The sequence below is a fragment of the Vulpes lagopus genome, chromosome 8, assembly GCF_018345385.1.
Source record: "Vulpes lagopus strain Blue_001 chromosome 8, ASM1834538v1, whole genome shotgun sequence".
Lineage (NCBI taxonomy): Eukaryota > Metazoa > Chordata > Mammalia > Carnivora > Canidae > Vulpes > Vulpes lagopus.
Window position 1 is genome coordinate 55,870,899 of NC_054831.1, and position 16,148 is coordinate 55,887,046.

A 16,148-nucleotide genomic window follows, 5' to 3' on the forward strand; every position below is an offset into this window, starting at 1 on the left:
TGATGTCCCCTTCCTGTCATTTTGATAATGAAATATCCTTAATAATACTTCTGAGTTATGAGTATTGCCTCATTGAGAGCCACTGATTTAGATATCCTATTACTAGATTTAGTGCAGTACAAAACCCAAAATCCCCAAGTCATTTCCATAGGGTCCTGGTACTTCGGAGCTTTAGTAATAACGGGGGGAAAGCTAATTCTATTCTATATTTAACTTTATCACCATTCTAATATTCTGGAAGGAAGCCTTTCATGATCCTATTAGTGAAAAATCAAACAAGTATAGACTATCAGGGGAAAAAAAGCCTTGAATGTTCACAGTGAGAACTTGCTTGCTAACTCGGCTTTTACTCAATGTTGCAGATAATGTTCTCTTTTTAAAGAAAGTCAGAATAACAGAGTTCAGTTTGACAGCATGGTTCTAAATTATGCACTGCCCAGCCCAGAAGAGCCTTTGGCTCCAGCAAACCTGTTGGACCAAAGGCCTTGATGCCATCTTCCCCCAGCTCTTCCTTCCCCTGTTGGGAGTTTTCTGTTTCTGTTTTCTGCCCAGTTATTTGAGCTTTTCTTTCTGAGGCCCAGGGAAATGAGAAAGCTATTTGCTTAGGGCAAATAGATACTAGAAAATCCAAGTGCCTGTCAGTTTTACTTAGAGCTGGCCCAGTAAAAATGAATACTTCTGTTGCATTAAGGAGCAATTTGATGATTAAAAAAAATTGACCACTAAGATTAAGAAGCAGAATATGTGTTGGATGGCTTAAAGGCTTGAAAGTGAGAACGGTTCCAGGAAAAAGGTGATTGCCATCCTGTGTTTCTAACTCTTTCCACTCTGATGCAGGGTGTGTGGTGAGCTCAGATCTGAGCATTGATTGAGCATGGGGGTGGCTCTGACAAGGTCTGCGCAGTGGACTGCTGCTGGATATGGGACCAGAACCCTGGAAATTACTCCGCTGAATGAAGTGATATTGAAAGAAATTATGATGTTTGTGGAGAGTTTTATCTACAAACATCCTCAAGAGGCAAAATATGTTTTTGTAGAACCACTTGAATGGAAAACAAACTTGGACCCCTCAGCATTTGAATCAGGATATATTGTCAGGTAAGCTTGTAAAGAGCTTCTAGAGTTTAATGTCTTTATTGTACATATTTTGATAAATGAGTTGTAGGTTTTGGGCAAGTAATTTAACATCTGTGAATCTCAGAAATATTCTGACCCAGGAATTGCAATCAGGAGGCACTCTGCTGAAATCTGGGAACATTCTGTTTAGCACAACAAAATTATGTATGTATGTATGTATGTATGTATGTATGTATGTATGTATGTACTTATGAGAGAGAGAGAGAGAGAGAGAGAGAGATGAGCAGGGGCAGGGGCAGAGGGAGAAGCAGACTCCTGGCTGGGTAGGGAGCCAGCCAGACACTGAGCTCCATCCCAGGACTCTGAGATCATGACTTGAGCCAAAGGCAGACCCTTAACCGACTGAGCCACCCAGGCGCCCCTAATTCATTCATTCTATCTATCTATCTATCTATCTATCTATCTATCTATCTATCTATCTAGATTTTATTTATTCATGAGAGACACAGAGAGAGAGGCAGAGATATAGGCAGAGGGAGAAGCAGGCTCCCTACAGAGAGCCTGTTGTGAGACTCAATCCCAGGACCCTGAGATCATGACCTGAGCTGAAGGCAGATGCTCAACCACTGAGCCACCCAGGTGCCCTGGCACCTAATTTTTAAATTTTGATTTGAATTTCTTTTGATAGGGGGTGCATTCTCGAGTTCACCACACTCCAACAATTGTTGTTGCTTTATGTTTGGGCTTTCCACTCATCCATACAACCCTACCAGTGTTAGTAGGCATTGGTTTTGTGACCTCTGCTATAGGCAAAATCCCTTCTGGTATTAAAATCTATTAATTCCTGGGGAGTGGTAAATTTTCCTCAATATATGGGAGAGGCTAATTAACAATTAGCATTGTCCTCAAATGAGAACCTTCCAAATCTGAGATTTAAGAAAAACCTACCTCTACCTCAAACAGGGAGCTGTCAATTTAGCTCTAGAGAGCTTAGGTAAAAAATATATATGTATAATATAAATGTAATCATAATTATATAGGAGTAATTGACATTTGCATATGTAAATCTTTTTTGATGTTTTTGGTCAGCTTCAGTTTATTTTCCACTTTCAGGCACCGGGGTCCTCTTTTCTGCCACCGTGTTCCTCCTTAATTTTGCATATGAACTTTTAAAGTCTGACATTATCAAAGACAGGTCACTAACCAGTCAAATCTTCTTATAGATGCCTTTTCCACATTTTCCCTTTGGGATTATTTGTGAGAATAAACTCTGAATTTCATTTTTAGTACTGAAAAACCTGTTTTGAACTGTATTTCAGGAGTGTTTGGTTCTGTTGTCATGCTCTACCTTCTCTCTGAATTTCCTGAAGCCTTTTTCTAAAATTGTATTTTATTTCTAACTCTGCCCATGGTCACTTCCTCCCAAAGTGCTTGTCATTATTCATTGCTCCCACTTAAGTTCAGTGTAGTGTCACATGTTGTTTTTTCTAACCTTTGAAAGATGAACTCATCTGCAAAACCATATAGTTCAAAAACATATGAACTACTTAGTACAGAGATGGATTTAAAGCAGATGTCATAAGAGTATCAAGAGTGTCATTGTATCTTACCTCTATTTATTTTGTGTTCCAAGGACAAACATGACCACATCTGCAACCTACTTAGGTGGGCTGTTACACATACCTCAATTATATCACTGTTTCTCTTTCTTTATCCTTATCCAATTGCTTTTTGCTCTATTTCCATTCTTATACCTCTGCATACAGTCTTTTTTTTTTTTTTTGCATACAGTCTTTATGCATAGAGGTCCCTCTTAAGCAGGAAGTCTCAACATTTTGGCACCATATATGTTTTGAACCAACTACCCCTTGATTGTCTTCCTTCTGTCAAATTTACTGGACACCTTTTCCTTGGGCCAGTTTTTCTATCCATTATTCTTATTTCTGACTTTTATTGGTGATATCTTTGATGTCGGAAGGGAAGAGGGTCTGAGAGTAGCATTTGTTGTAGTTGAAGGAAACCGTGCCATTGTGGCTGGATGAAAACCAGGTAGGTACTGATAGTCCTGAAGAAGGCAAAGGATACAGCTGAGATTTTGGTAGTAATGGAAAATTCTAAATGTTTACACATCCAAGTCTTGACCACTCCCCTTGCTCTACCCCCACCCCCCCAAACCAAAGAAGTGTCAGCAACCCATAGCCACTTGGTATGCTGTGTCCACCAACATAACAAAAGTGATATAGACCAGAGATGCCCTCAATGGCTGGAAGAACGTACCATTAAAAGAGTCCCGGCTACCATTCTTTGCCCTTTTGTTCACATGCACTGTTCTTGCTTAGGCTGCTGGCTCTTAGGAAACCTTTTATTCATTTATTTAAAGGGTGGAGGGTACTGCTGTCCTTTCAGATAGGATTCAGCTCTATAAGTCCACATAAATATGGATATCTAAGTCATCATAAAGGCTTTGAGTTTGGAGCCTCTGGATGCATTTCTACCAAACCATAATATTCTTGGATGTTTTAGGATATTTCTTCTTCCTCTTGGGACTATATGTTCTCTCAGCCTTTTGTTCCAAAACAAGTCAGTTTTATTTACATGGAAAGTCTGTTGAAGTAAGTAAGCTACCCTCTTTTGTTGATCTCTTTTATATTCGCACTTGAGGCCTCATTTCTCATTTGATGTTGCACATCTCCAAATGTACTCTTTGCGGCAGTCCTTAAAAAATTGATCAGCCTTTTTCTGAATTAGGCTAACAGACATCTGACATTGAAACTGATCTGCTCATCATGCACTGAAAAAAGGTTTTACATGTCGTCACCCATCTTCTTTTGTGCAGATCATTGTTGAGTAGATAGGCATGGCACTGTCCACATGTTAGATGACTTACTTTTTTCTTTTAGAATCATTTCCAATGTACAACCCTTCATTCTATAATAACACTGGTCATCGTCTTTCCGTGTTCATTGTTTTGGGGAAAATAACTCCACTTTCATTCTAATGGAAATCATAGGTCTCCTTGTATTACCATTTTCAATTGCTTTTTTCTTATCAGACAGAATGAGATAACTAATCTTTCTAAAACACTCCAGAATGTAACCCGAGTCCACTGTAAGCTAAGGACAAATGACACCCTTCAATGATTAACACCATATGGTGGTGGTATACAGAGCTCAGTTGCTTTGACTCATTAGAATGTAGCTCAGGAAATATAGAGACTGGATAAGTGTTCAGAATCACTTAGTGACAATGTTATTATCAGTTCTTTTCTTTTTTGGTAAAATTACGATTTTGACTCATGTCAGCTTTAATACTGTGATATTTTAGCTTCTAAAGTCTCTCTGCTGTCTCAATAAATGTCTGAGTTGGGACAAAATTCTCTCCTGGTAGGAGTGCTGTGTAGATGAGAAGTTGAGCCCCGAGCAGTGACCCTCTTCCCCCTGTCCTGCCCACCGCCCTCACAATTCATACCTTTCTGATTCCTAGTTTTCTTTTTTCTTTTGTAAATCTCTACAGGCATCTTTTTTATTGTTGACTTCCCAATACTCCTTGGTAATGGGCATTGTTTGATCCTTTTACCTTCTTGTTCTAGTTCTCTTATCAATGTCTTGAAGGATCAGTTACATGATCTCTGATCTTAAAATTGTATTGTTTTATGAGATGATAATTATTATGTTTTGGTAAAACTTCTTTTCTAAAAGATTTTATTTATTTGAGAGAGAGCAAGCAGATGGGGGGTGGAACAAAGGGAGAGGGACAAGCAGATGCCTCACTGACTGTGGAGCTCAACCAGGGCTTGATCTCATGACTCTGAGATCACGACCTGATCAGAAACCAAGAGTCAGACACTTAACCAACAGAGCCACATGGGTGCCCCATATTTTGGTGAAATGTCCAAGTTATGCTATTAAAATCGATGGCCATAACGTTTGTTACTTGAGCTCTTTGTTTTTCGTTCCTGAGAATTACTAACTAGTTTCGCGACTGTAGCTTTATATCTCTTGTTACTTTTTAGGCTCATTTATTGAGTAATTACTATGTTCTGGACACTAAACTAGACACTGGGGATGAAATAAATGTGACATTTTCCTGCTCTCTCACCTTATAGCATAAAGCTATAGTATTTTCAGCTGCCTTCCACAATTACAGTTTGAAAGTCTTTTGTTCAGGTCAGTGGATTTCATTTTCAGCACATTTATCTTGACCTCACAAGATGGGCATAGTATTTTTTCTTTCCAAAATCTCTTTCTTCCAGTATTAGAAACTGCAAACCCGAAACAAACCTGCTCTTCCACATCCTCCCTGGAGCTGGCATTTAGTTCCTACTGCTTTGCTGAATTACAGGCTTCAACTGGTGGGAGCAATGAAATATGTGTCCTGTGCCCTTGACTTCTTCCATATCTTACCAGGAGTTTCACCTTCTCAAGTTCAGTGGCTTGATATTGTTGGCATTCAGTCAGCTTATAACTTAGTCTTGTCATCATCCACTTAGCACATGTGACCAGCCCGGCACAGACCTTTAAGAAATCTCAAACCTGAAGACATTATTCCAAAAGCTTTATTTTAGAGAAAACACACATTTTGTATACAACACACATCACTGGTCAGCCTAGAAATCTTCTATTCATTTATTCCTCTTCTATTTATTGAGTACCTTCTGTGTACAATTACTATGTAAGTTACTTACTATGTGAGTTACTATGAAAGTCACTGCTGGAAGAACAGTGGGAAAGCCTGGTAAAAGTCCCTGTGTTAGCCTCCTATTGCTGCTGTAACAAATTTTCACATACTTAGTGACTTAAAATAATGCAGATTTAATTTCTTAGGGTTCTGGAGGTGAAAAGACTAAAATAAGTGTAGGGTTAAAATCAAGGCGTTGGCAGGGCTGTGTTCCTTCTGGGGGCTGAAGGAAGATCCATTCTTGTCTTCTCCAGCTTCTGGAGGCCACCTACATTCTGTAGCTTCTGGCCCTGTGTTACTCTGAACCCTGTTTCCATGTCACGTTGGCTTTTCTGACTTGACCCTCTTGCACATTTCAGAATAGTCTTCCCATCTCAAGATCCTTAATCCATCTGCGTGGTTTCTCTTGCCATGTAAGATAAGGCATTTGTGGGCCTCGGGTGTTAGGATGTGGACATCCGTGGCAAGCCACTAGTCTGCCTCCATGATCTCTATCTTCTTCCTTTTCTAGTGAAATCGTGCTGGTAGTACATCTGAGTCTGAGTCTATCAGGTTTACTTTTTCTGATGAACTGGCAATACACCTCATCTGTTTTACAATTTAAAATATGTTAGATCAGGTCTTAAGAGGAGAGCAGTTTTTCCAGGGATATCCATATCTAATAAAAACCTAGGTAGCTTAGTTAATGTTGTAAGTGGTAGAAATCTATAGAAATATCACTGCCGTAAAAACATCTTAATATTTCTTAAATGCTGACCTAAAAAAATAATTAAAATGGGCAGAAAGACAAATCTAGGAGACCCAGAAATTTCTGATCAGGAAAAGTCCATTTAGAAAAACTGCTTATTATCCTAAAGTAAATCAAATTAGGGGGTTTGGAGTGGGAAAACAATCCACAGAGGGAACCTAGTTTGTCTCTCTCTCTTTCTCTTTTTTATAGCTTTTTGTTCATAAACACAGAGTAGCCAAGAAGATTTCTAACCACTAATTACTGTGGTGTAAACTTTATAAATAAAATAACTTTAGAAATCCCCAAAACATGAATGGTTCTGTAGAACCAGTGATTTTTTTTAAAGTTGTCCAACACATTGTTAGAAAAACAAAACCAAAAACTGTGATTGAGTTCATGTAAGTATTCAAGACATGGCTTAAAATGTTCTTCCTGGATATATCATGTTGCTAACTATGGTTGCTAATGAGCCTGGGAACTTAGGGATCTGAGTGTGGACAAATGAGGAAAAGACATGAGCTTTTAACAAGAAGTACTTATATTTTGTGTTTTATAATGAGCCAGAGGGATGATTTGTCAAAATGTCTTACGTTTAACTTCACTAGCATCCAGGTAACCTTAAGCTTTTATTTATTTATTTATTTTATTTCCTAGTGAAACAACAGTCAAGTCAGAAGAAGTTGATAAAGATGGGCAGCCTTTGCTGTTTCTCTCTGTGCCACACATTAAGATCAGGAGCTTGGGGCAACTGTCACGTTTGCTGCTTATTGCCAAAGACAGAAAGCTGAAGGAAGCACAGGCTTGTATCGAAGGTGATATTTATGCTCCAGTCTATGACTTGAACTTTTAGAAACATAATCATGGGGGAGGGGGAGTTGCAGTCTCTTGAAAAAAGTTCTGTGACCTAAAAGGCAAAAAGTTGTATGTTCGACTTTGTAAAAATGTCATTCATTTTTCTTGGCTGAATGTCAAGCTCATATCAAGTTTCTACTTTAAAATGAAAGGCCCAATGCTTTACCACTAGCAAGCTTCTAGATTCCTAACTTTAGCATGTGGTTTAAAGAGAGGCTTCCTCACTTCTGGAAAGATCAGAGGCCTGTATCCTCTAAGGTCTACACAGGAGAGAAGACAGATTAGTGGGGCCTGCACCAAAATCCACCCTCTACCCTCAAGCCTGCTGTGACGAATGATGCTCGGTTTCCTCTAAAATGTATGTAGCAAAGATAGCCCAGAGTAATCTCACTTTCCATTGGTCTCAGTAATGTTTTTGTAGGTTGCATAGCTTTGTGGAGGTACTTACATTCACTCAATGGGAAACGTTTTCCTCTTCATTAAGGATGTGGATTTTCATTATTGTCTAAGCATCTAACATGCGAAAAAGAATGTGACCAATTGCCTGGAGCAATTGTTTTCTGAATTTTTCTTATGAGTAGAAATACCTAACAGTACATAATGGTGTCATATACATGTTTTGCCTGTTTGGAATCATGTGACTAGAAGGACTCAAGCATGAGGTGCCTGGTCTTGCCTCTACTCATTCTTTGCTGTCTCTACTGCTATGACATGGGAAGATGAACCTTTAAAAAAAATATTCTTTAGGATGTAAACCTTATAAGATGCCTGGGTGTTTCAGTGGTTAAGCGTCTGCCTTCAGCCCAGGGTGTGATCTTGGAGACCCGGGATCGAGTCCCACATTGGGCTCCTTGCCTGCAACCTGCTTCTCCCTCTGCCTCTACCTGTGTCTCTCTGCCTCTCTCCCTATGACTCTAATGAATGAGTAAATAAATAAAATCTTTTTTTTAAAAAAAGATGTGAACCTTAGGACAGCAGCCTTTTCTTATCTCTTGCCTACTCTTCATTATTAGGCTATCTATCTATACCTCATAGCTACCCTGCTGAGGAGGAATGAAATCTTAAGAGTAAAGTTGAATTCAAGGAGGTTGGTAATAGCATTAATTTCAACTTAGTGCATGAACTTAATACATAGACTGGCTGCTATATATCTAGTTTGGCTAAATGTGTATCCTTTGCTACATTTTGTCCTTTCTGTAAGAGCTCTAGGTACAACTCTGTTTTGGGTCCAGATTCCATGGTGCAGGGCAATTTGGGGGGCAGGCTTGTGTCTTTCCCCAGGATTCATATAATACCTTTTTCCATGAGTCTTAATGAGATGACTGCTGTAAGGATGATTGAGATGCTCAAAAAGTGGATGATTCCTAGATCTCTTTTCCCTGCCCCTTCCCTCGTGTGTTTTTTTCTAAGAAGCCCTAAGCCTTTTCTGCTATTTCCTGGTGCCAGAGTCCATTTCCCACTGCAGAGTTAATGCCATCACTGTGCTTCTCTTCATTTCAATCAGGTCGAGCTTTCTGAACTAGTCCCATGGGCCTTTTCTCCCTCCTTGTTCAAATACCTATATATTTCATCTTATTTAAATTTCTCCTTTCCAAATAAGGCTTTGCCCTCTTCTTCCTCACTTGCAACTACATGTTCTTTGGCTTTCACCAAATTCTGTTTTCACCATCTCTAGAGTCTACTTTCACACCTATGTCAGCCTTGATCATGAATTAGTATTAGAGTTTTTCACTGTAACTTTGGTATGTGTGTGAGTACTGGCCAGATTTGTTTTTCCAACTTGAACATAAAAAGGCATTGAAAATATAAGCACTTCAAACAGTTGGAAAAGACTGGTGGTAGATCTTTAGACTGAGAAAACCATGCTGTTTTGGAAAGAAAGCATTTGTGAACATTAAGCCTCAGTGGTTACACACACACACACACACACACACACACACACACACACACACAGAGAGAGAGTTCTAGTGATGATTCTTCTAAGGAGACCAGTATTTCTCTATCTTCAAATCAATTCTGGATACATTAATTGAATGACCATGCTGGACAATGCCCTACAGTCAATTAAAAAAAAAGAAAAAAAAAAAGAATGTCTTGTTTTTTGTCTTATTAGAGATATGATATAGATAGATGATACTGCAGTACAAGGTAGAGCATCTCAAGGAGTACAAGAAAGTTCCTAAATACAGTAGAATCTGAGAAGTTGAGATTAATTCAAATTGGGTCCATGAGAGAAAGCTTAATGAAGGAAGCACATTTGGGTGGGCTTCAGAGGACTTGTTAGTCATTATTTTTCTTACAACAGAAGACAAGAGAATAATTTTTATTTATTTACTTGTTTGATCAGCTAACAGAGATCCTGTAACAAAAATCCTGGGTTTGGATTATAACACGGTGAAAGAAGACACATCCACAGTAAATATTCTTGATAAAATTACCAAAGATGAAGATCCTGAAAGTGAGATAAAGATGAAGGTTGGCATGCTGCTTAAGCAACTGGATCTGCACCTACTGAATCATTCTCTAAAACATATTTCATTGTGAGTCTTTTAGAAAAAAAGAAACCTCTAAAAGTTACAAAAAATGCTTTCAGAATTTTTTTAAACATACACAAATTATAGGAGTTGTTATTGATTTAACAGTAGATTTTAGGCTATTGCATGGATATTTCTAATTCTAAAATGTAAAGTTTTGCTGTTAGCTTTGCTAGAGCTTTCTATGGGGTTTCACCTGATTCTGAGGACATGAAGTGGCCTTGTTATTTTCACTCTCCTCAGACAATTAGATAGATGGTTAAATAGTAATGCAAATATCATGTAGACTTTTTAAGGTTTAAAACTTGTTCATTTTTGTAGTTTTTTTTCTAGTATTATGCTATTACCACTAAGAAATGAAGTGAATTTTTAAACGAGTTTATTTAATGTTGCATTAAATATGAATCACTGGTTTCTTGATGTCTTGACAGTGTTGTAAGGCTATAACATAGCTAAAACTAACTGCAACATTTTTGTTGTTGTATAATTTGACTACAATTTTAATTATAAAAAGTGATATTCCTCCTCCCACCGGCCCCCCCCCCTTGCTAAAATGGGATATTTTCATCTGTTTTCTGGAGATTCTCTTTTGAAGTGTTAAAATGCATTTCTTATAATTCATTTCAGACAAATCTGTTTAAACCCAACAACTGTTAAGAACGATATAGAACTGCTGAAACATTTCTCAGGAAAAGGAGAACAAACCGTCTTGGAATCTATTGACTATACTTCAGGTTTCTATTATTCTCAGATTTACTTTGTGTTATGTATAATAATTATTATTTCCAACTGCTTCAATAGCTACATTAGGATTGAGTATTTGAAAAACACTGTAATCATATTTATTTCTTTTTAAAGATAACATATTTTATTTTTCAGAGCTCCTTTTAATTGATCGATAATTGGTTTCAGATTATGAATTTTCAAATGGATGTCGAGCCCCACCTTGGAGACAAATTCATGGGGAAATTTGTTACGTGCTGGTAAAACCCCATGATGTTGAAACTCTGTGTGTTACTTGTAGTGCAGAAGGAGTATTTTTAAATGGTGTAAGTAATTTTTTAAGAACCATGTTGACTTTGGTGCTTGGCTCCATCTCTGTAAATGCAGGCATGTCTCCAGGACTGAATGCTGATGGCCACAGAAAATGTGATTCTGTTCTGTTGGGTTGAAGCAGATCCCTTTGCTATGTGTTTGCTGAGCAAATCCAAAACCATTTCAGAATGAGCCTCGGTGTTCCCCATTGCAGGTCATTAAATCAGTCTTCTAAGAAATGACCGTCAAAGGGACCCACACCACTTTATAAAATGAAAACCTCTGTAACGATCAGTTCACTGATTAATTAATTAATAAATCATACAAGTATTCAGGCAAATAAGAGGCGGCTGAGGTAACACAGAAGCAGTAACTATAGCTTTTGCCCTAAGCGTTGAGAGGACAAAGGGAAGGAATTAAAATGTGGGAGCTTGGAGGAAGCACCCCCAAGAAGCTGGGACCCATGTGTCTGGTGAGGGAGCACCACCAGGCTGTGCTGGTTCCTTAGGGTCTCAGAAGATGTCCTTGCAGAGCTGGGACTTAGACCCCTGAGGAGGGGACCCTGCATTGGTTAGGGTCCCTTAGGAGTTCAGAGGGGGGACTCCCACAGAGCTGGGATCCATATCTCTGAGGAATGGTCACTTCCAGGCTATGCTGGAGCACAGGGGGTCTCATGAAACTGGCACCCAGATGTCAGAGGAGTACAATGCCTAGGAGCTGGTACCTCAGGAGCTCAGAGGAGAGGATCTTTGCAGAACCAGCAGAGCTGAGACCCAGACCTTGGAAGAGGGAGACCTGGTTGGTTTGTAATGGGATTCTAAGGAGGTGTAATGAGCCAGGTTCTGGGAACATAGGGAAAACCCCCTGGGAACTGGAACCAACTGTTGCTACTGGAAGCAGCTGCCACTGCCAGGGTTCACTGCTGGGGACAGGGGATGAGGAGCTGGGAGCAGTCACTTTCTCCCTCCTCCAGCTTTACAGTCTTCCTTCTACTTGCTGCCAACTGAAGCTGACTGAAGCTGACAAGGGAGAAACACAGCATTCCAGATTCTCACCCCTGAGCACTAAGCAGGGTGGTGGCCTTCTGAATCTTCCACATGAACACATTTTATTTTTTGTCTCATACCTGTTCACTGAACTTACTAGGAGGTCAGCTTTCCCCTTGGCAGCCCTGCCCTTGGTGTCTTCAATGTAATGTGGGGCCTCACAGGCAATATCTGCAGGGAGAACCTAAATCCTTAGTGGGGATTCCTCATCACAGGGGACTGTTGGGAGAATTGCTACCTCTTGGTTTGGATTGGCCTCAAAATGTGAGTGCCACTTTCTTGATGACCAGCAAGCATCTCATCTGACTTGCCTTATGGTGCATTTCTTCTCAGCATGACCTTCTCAGATTATATCTGCACTGAGGGGGGAGATGAGCTAAATATGATTTAGCCTTTGGTTTGTTTTGATACTCTAAGAAAGTGAAATTTCCAATCAGAAAATAAGAGACTTTGACCTTCTAGAGTGGGGCAAGGACACTTTGTTTCTATCAAGGGCTACTGATCTACATATACCTTTATTTGATATGGAAATATCTAAGTGTTCCTCTCAATTTCAAGAATGAAAGATAAGGAAAATGAGAGTATTCAATAATTACGACAAAATGCATGGCACACCTGAGTTATATGGGTGTATATGATGTTTTGTGTATGTGTGGGGTTACGTATATATAAAAAGCACACTATGGGTTTTTATATATACATTTGGTTAAGGCAGAGCCAAATCTTTTCTATTAGGATAGGTGAGGAAAGGAAAGAGACAAAAAGAAAGAGGTATGGAGACAAAGGTTGGAGTGTCAAGTGCTTACATGGAGGTTGTAACTCTAGAAAATAATCCCATAGCAACCTCATTACACACAGAACAAGAACAGAGTGTGACAAATGGAAACAAGCTTTTCTGTGGTGGCATTCTAATCTTGGGACCTTTTATGACTTCATCAGAGTCTTTTGAAGTCATAATGTTTTTTTAGTGTTTTGTTTTTTTGCATTAGAGGAGTGCAGAGGGAAGGAAGCTCTCCATTCTTTGCTAACTAGCAAAATGCCCTACATGCATATAGGAGGTACTCAGTAAAAGCATAATGGATGGATGATGGATGGGTGGATGAGTGGATGGATGGACAAATGGATAACTTTAAGAGGGAAGAATTTTGCCCATATTTTTGATGTATAAAAACTGCCACATGGATCCTCGAGAGAAGAAAACAATATGTGGCCTTGGGTTGTGATGTATTGATCAGGTTCAAATGCTACTACATTAATAATTGCACCAAACTTTTTCTTCCAAAGGGCAAAACAGAAGATGAGGGGGAAATTAATTATGAGAGAAAAAGTGAAATTTATAAAGACCTTGTCACATTTTTAAAAGAAAAATCAGCAAAATTTTCAGAAAATATGTCTAAACAGGTAAGTTTACAGAATCTTGAAATATCGTAGCATAGTGTTACTTGACATGTTACCTTCTGTTGAGAGTAATTCTATTTTTGGACCCTGTTTATAATTTTTAGAGAGTTTTTCACAATATATTACATAAGAAATATTATAAGTGGAGTACTTCAAGGAAGTTTCTGAACCTCTTTAGGTAATAGGTGTAAAATATTTCAGATTGCTTTCTAAAAAAGAACTTTTCATCTTTCCTTTCGAATTTATAATGCTAAGAACAAAGCAGTCATCCCTGTTAATGAAGCCTAGATGTTTTGATTATTTTTATCCTTTCTGGGCATCCCATGATTACTAACTAGTTGGATTGTCTCAGTAAGTGTGTCAACTGCATATGCATAAGAACTGTGCTTCCTTTGTGTCTTGCATGGTTTTTGAAATAGTTTTTGAGGTGGACAAAGGAATCAGTTAATACAGTTATTAAATCTTGATTGAAGCTGATGTGGGTAAGAAGCAATATGCAAGAAATACTAATGTGATACACTTAAGCCCCAGGCTGATTCTCAAGATGATGTCAATTCCACAAATCCTACATCAGACAGTTTATCAGATCTGTTATTTTCCTTCTGACACTGTCACTTCCAGAGCACTCTATTTTCTTACTATTCTGCTGCTGCTCTTGTCCTGAAACTTCTGTCATCATCCTGTGAGTTTTTTCCCCTGGTGTTTGATCACCTATTTCCTGGACTCTAGTTTTCCTTTGTTGTTGTTATAAAATACCTATAAAAAAACATAAAATTTGTAATTTTAACTACTTCGAGTGTATCACTGAGTGGCATTAATTATGTGCAGCCATTACTACTGTCCATTTCCAAATCTTTTTCGTCACCTCAAACTAAAACTGTTCCCATTAAGCAGTAACCTCCTCATGCCTACTTCCCCAGCTCCTAGGAACCTCTAATCTACTTTTTGGTTTCTCAGTTTCTTTTTTTTTTTTTTTTTTTGGTTTCTCAATTTCTAATCAAATATAAATTTGCCTTTCCTAGGTATTTCAGAGAAGTGGAATTGTAAATTTGTACTTTGGTGCTTGGCTTATTACATTTAGCATAATATGTTCAAGGTCCATCCATGTTGTAGCATGTGTCGGAACTTCATTCCTTTTTGTGGCTGAATAATATTCCATTTGTGTATATAACCACATTTTGTTTACCAGTAAATCTATTGTTGGACACTTGGGTTGTTTCCACTTTTTGATTATGATGAAAAATGCTATAAATATTGGCTTAAAAGTAACTGAGTCCCTGTTTTAATTTTGGAGGTTACCTAGGAGTGGAATTTCTGTGTCATATGCTAATTCTGTATTTAACTTTTAGAGGAAGTACCAACTATACCTAGATTGAACCATTTTATGCTCCTGTAGAAGGATTCCAGCTTCTCCACATTCCCACCAATACTTGTTATTTTCTGTGTGTGATTGTGTGTGTGTTTTTTTATTATAGATATCCTAGTAAGTATGAAGTACAGTATTCCATTATAGTTTGGATTTCCATTTCCTTAATAGTAATGTTTAGCATATTTCCATATTATTGGGCATTTGTATATTTATTTTAAGAAATGTCTATTCAAGTCCTTTGCCCATTAAAAAATGGGGCATTTTTTTGTTGTTGAGTTGTAGGAATTCTTTATTATTTTAATTTTAATTTTTTAATTCTTTATTATTTTAAGAAATGTCTATTTCTTAATAGAAATAGAAATAGAGTTGTAGGAATTCTTTATTATTTTAATTTTAATTTTTTAATTCTTTATTATTTTAAGAAATGTCTATTTCTTAATAGAAATAGAAATAGAGTTGTAGGAATTCTTTATTATTTTAATTTTAATTTTTTAATTCTTTATTATTTTAAGAAATGTCTATTTCTTAATAGAAATAGAAATAGAGTTGTAGGAATTCTTTATTATTTTAATTTTTATTAACATTAAAATTTTAATAAAATTAAAATTATATTATTTTAATTTTAATTTTTAAATTCTTTATTATTTTAAGAAATGTCTATTCAAGTCCTTTGCCCATTAAAAAAATGGGGCATTTTTTTTGTTGTTGAGTTGTAGGAATTCTTTATATATTATGACTATTGTGACTATTATTGGGCATTTGTATATTTATTTTAAGAAATGTCTATTCAAGTCCTTTGCCCATTAAAAAATGGGGCATTTTTTTTGTTGTTGAGTTGTAGGAATTCTTTATATATTGTGACTATTAATCCCTTATCAGATAGAATATTTGCAGATATTTTCTCCCATTCTGTGTGTTGTCTTCACTCATCTTGATAGTGTTCTTTAATGCACAAACATTTTTAATTTTGATAAAGTCCAACAAATACATTTTTTCTTGCCTGTATTTTTGGTATCATAAGAAACCATTGCCAAAGCCAAGGTTGAAGATTTGTCCTGTTTTCGTCTAATAATGTCATGGTGTTATCTCTGTAAGTCTTTGATTCATTTTGAGTTAAGTTTTGTATAGGGTGTAAGTAAAGTAATGTGCAATTTAATTCTTTTTGCATGTGGATATCCAGTTTTCCGGGCACCATTTGTTGAAGAGATTGTTCTTTCCCCATTGAAAGGTCTTTGTATCCTTGTTGAAAATCAATTTGCCATAGATGTAGAGGTTTATTTTTGGACTCTTTATTCTATTCTTTTTTGTATGCCCTTATACAAGTCCCATACTATTTTGATTACTCTATCTTTGTAGTAGTTTTGAAATTGAGAAGTATGACTCCTCAAACTTTGTTCTTGTTTTTTAAAGACTGCTTTAGCTATTTAGGT

General features: G+C 37.4%; 1 protein-coding gene across 1 annotated transcript in view; it reads left to right on the forward strand.

Annotated features, from left to right (window-relative positions):
- Positions 1-874: 874 nt before the first annotated feature.
- ODAD2 (outer dynein arm docking complex subunit 2) overlaps positions 875-16,148 on the forward strand; it is a 187,238-nt gene continuing 171,964 nt past the window's right edge. Inside the window, exons 1-6 of the mRNA XM_041764881.1 lie at positions 875-1,098; positions 7,139-7,296; positions 9,684-9,876; positions 10,498-10,604; positions 10,783-10,919; positions 13,236-13,352. Coding sequence (XP_041620815.1) covers positions 875-1,098; positions 7,139-7,296; positions 9,684-9,876; positions 10,498-10,604; positions 10,783-10,919; positions 13,236-13,352 — 936 coding nt within the window. The remainder of the gene's footprint in view (positions 1,099-7,138; positions 7,297-9,683; positions 9,877-10,497; positions 10,605-10,782; positions 10,920-13,235; positions 13,353-16,148) is intronic.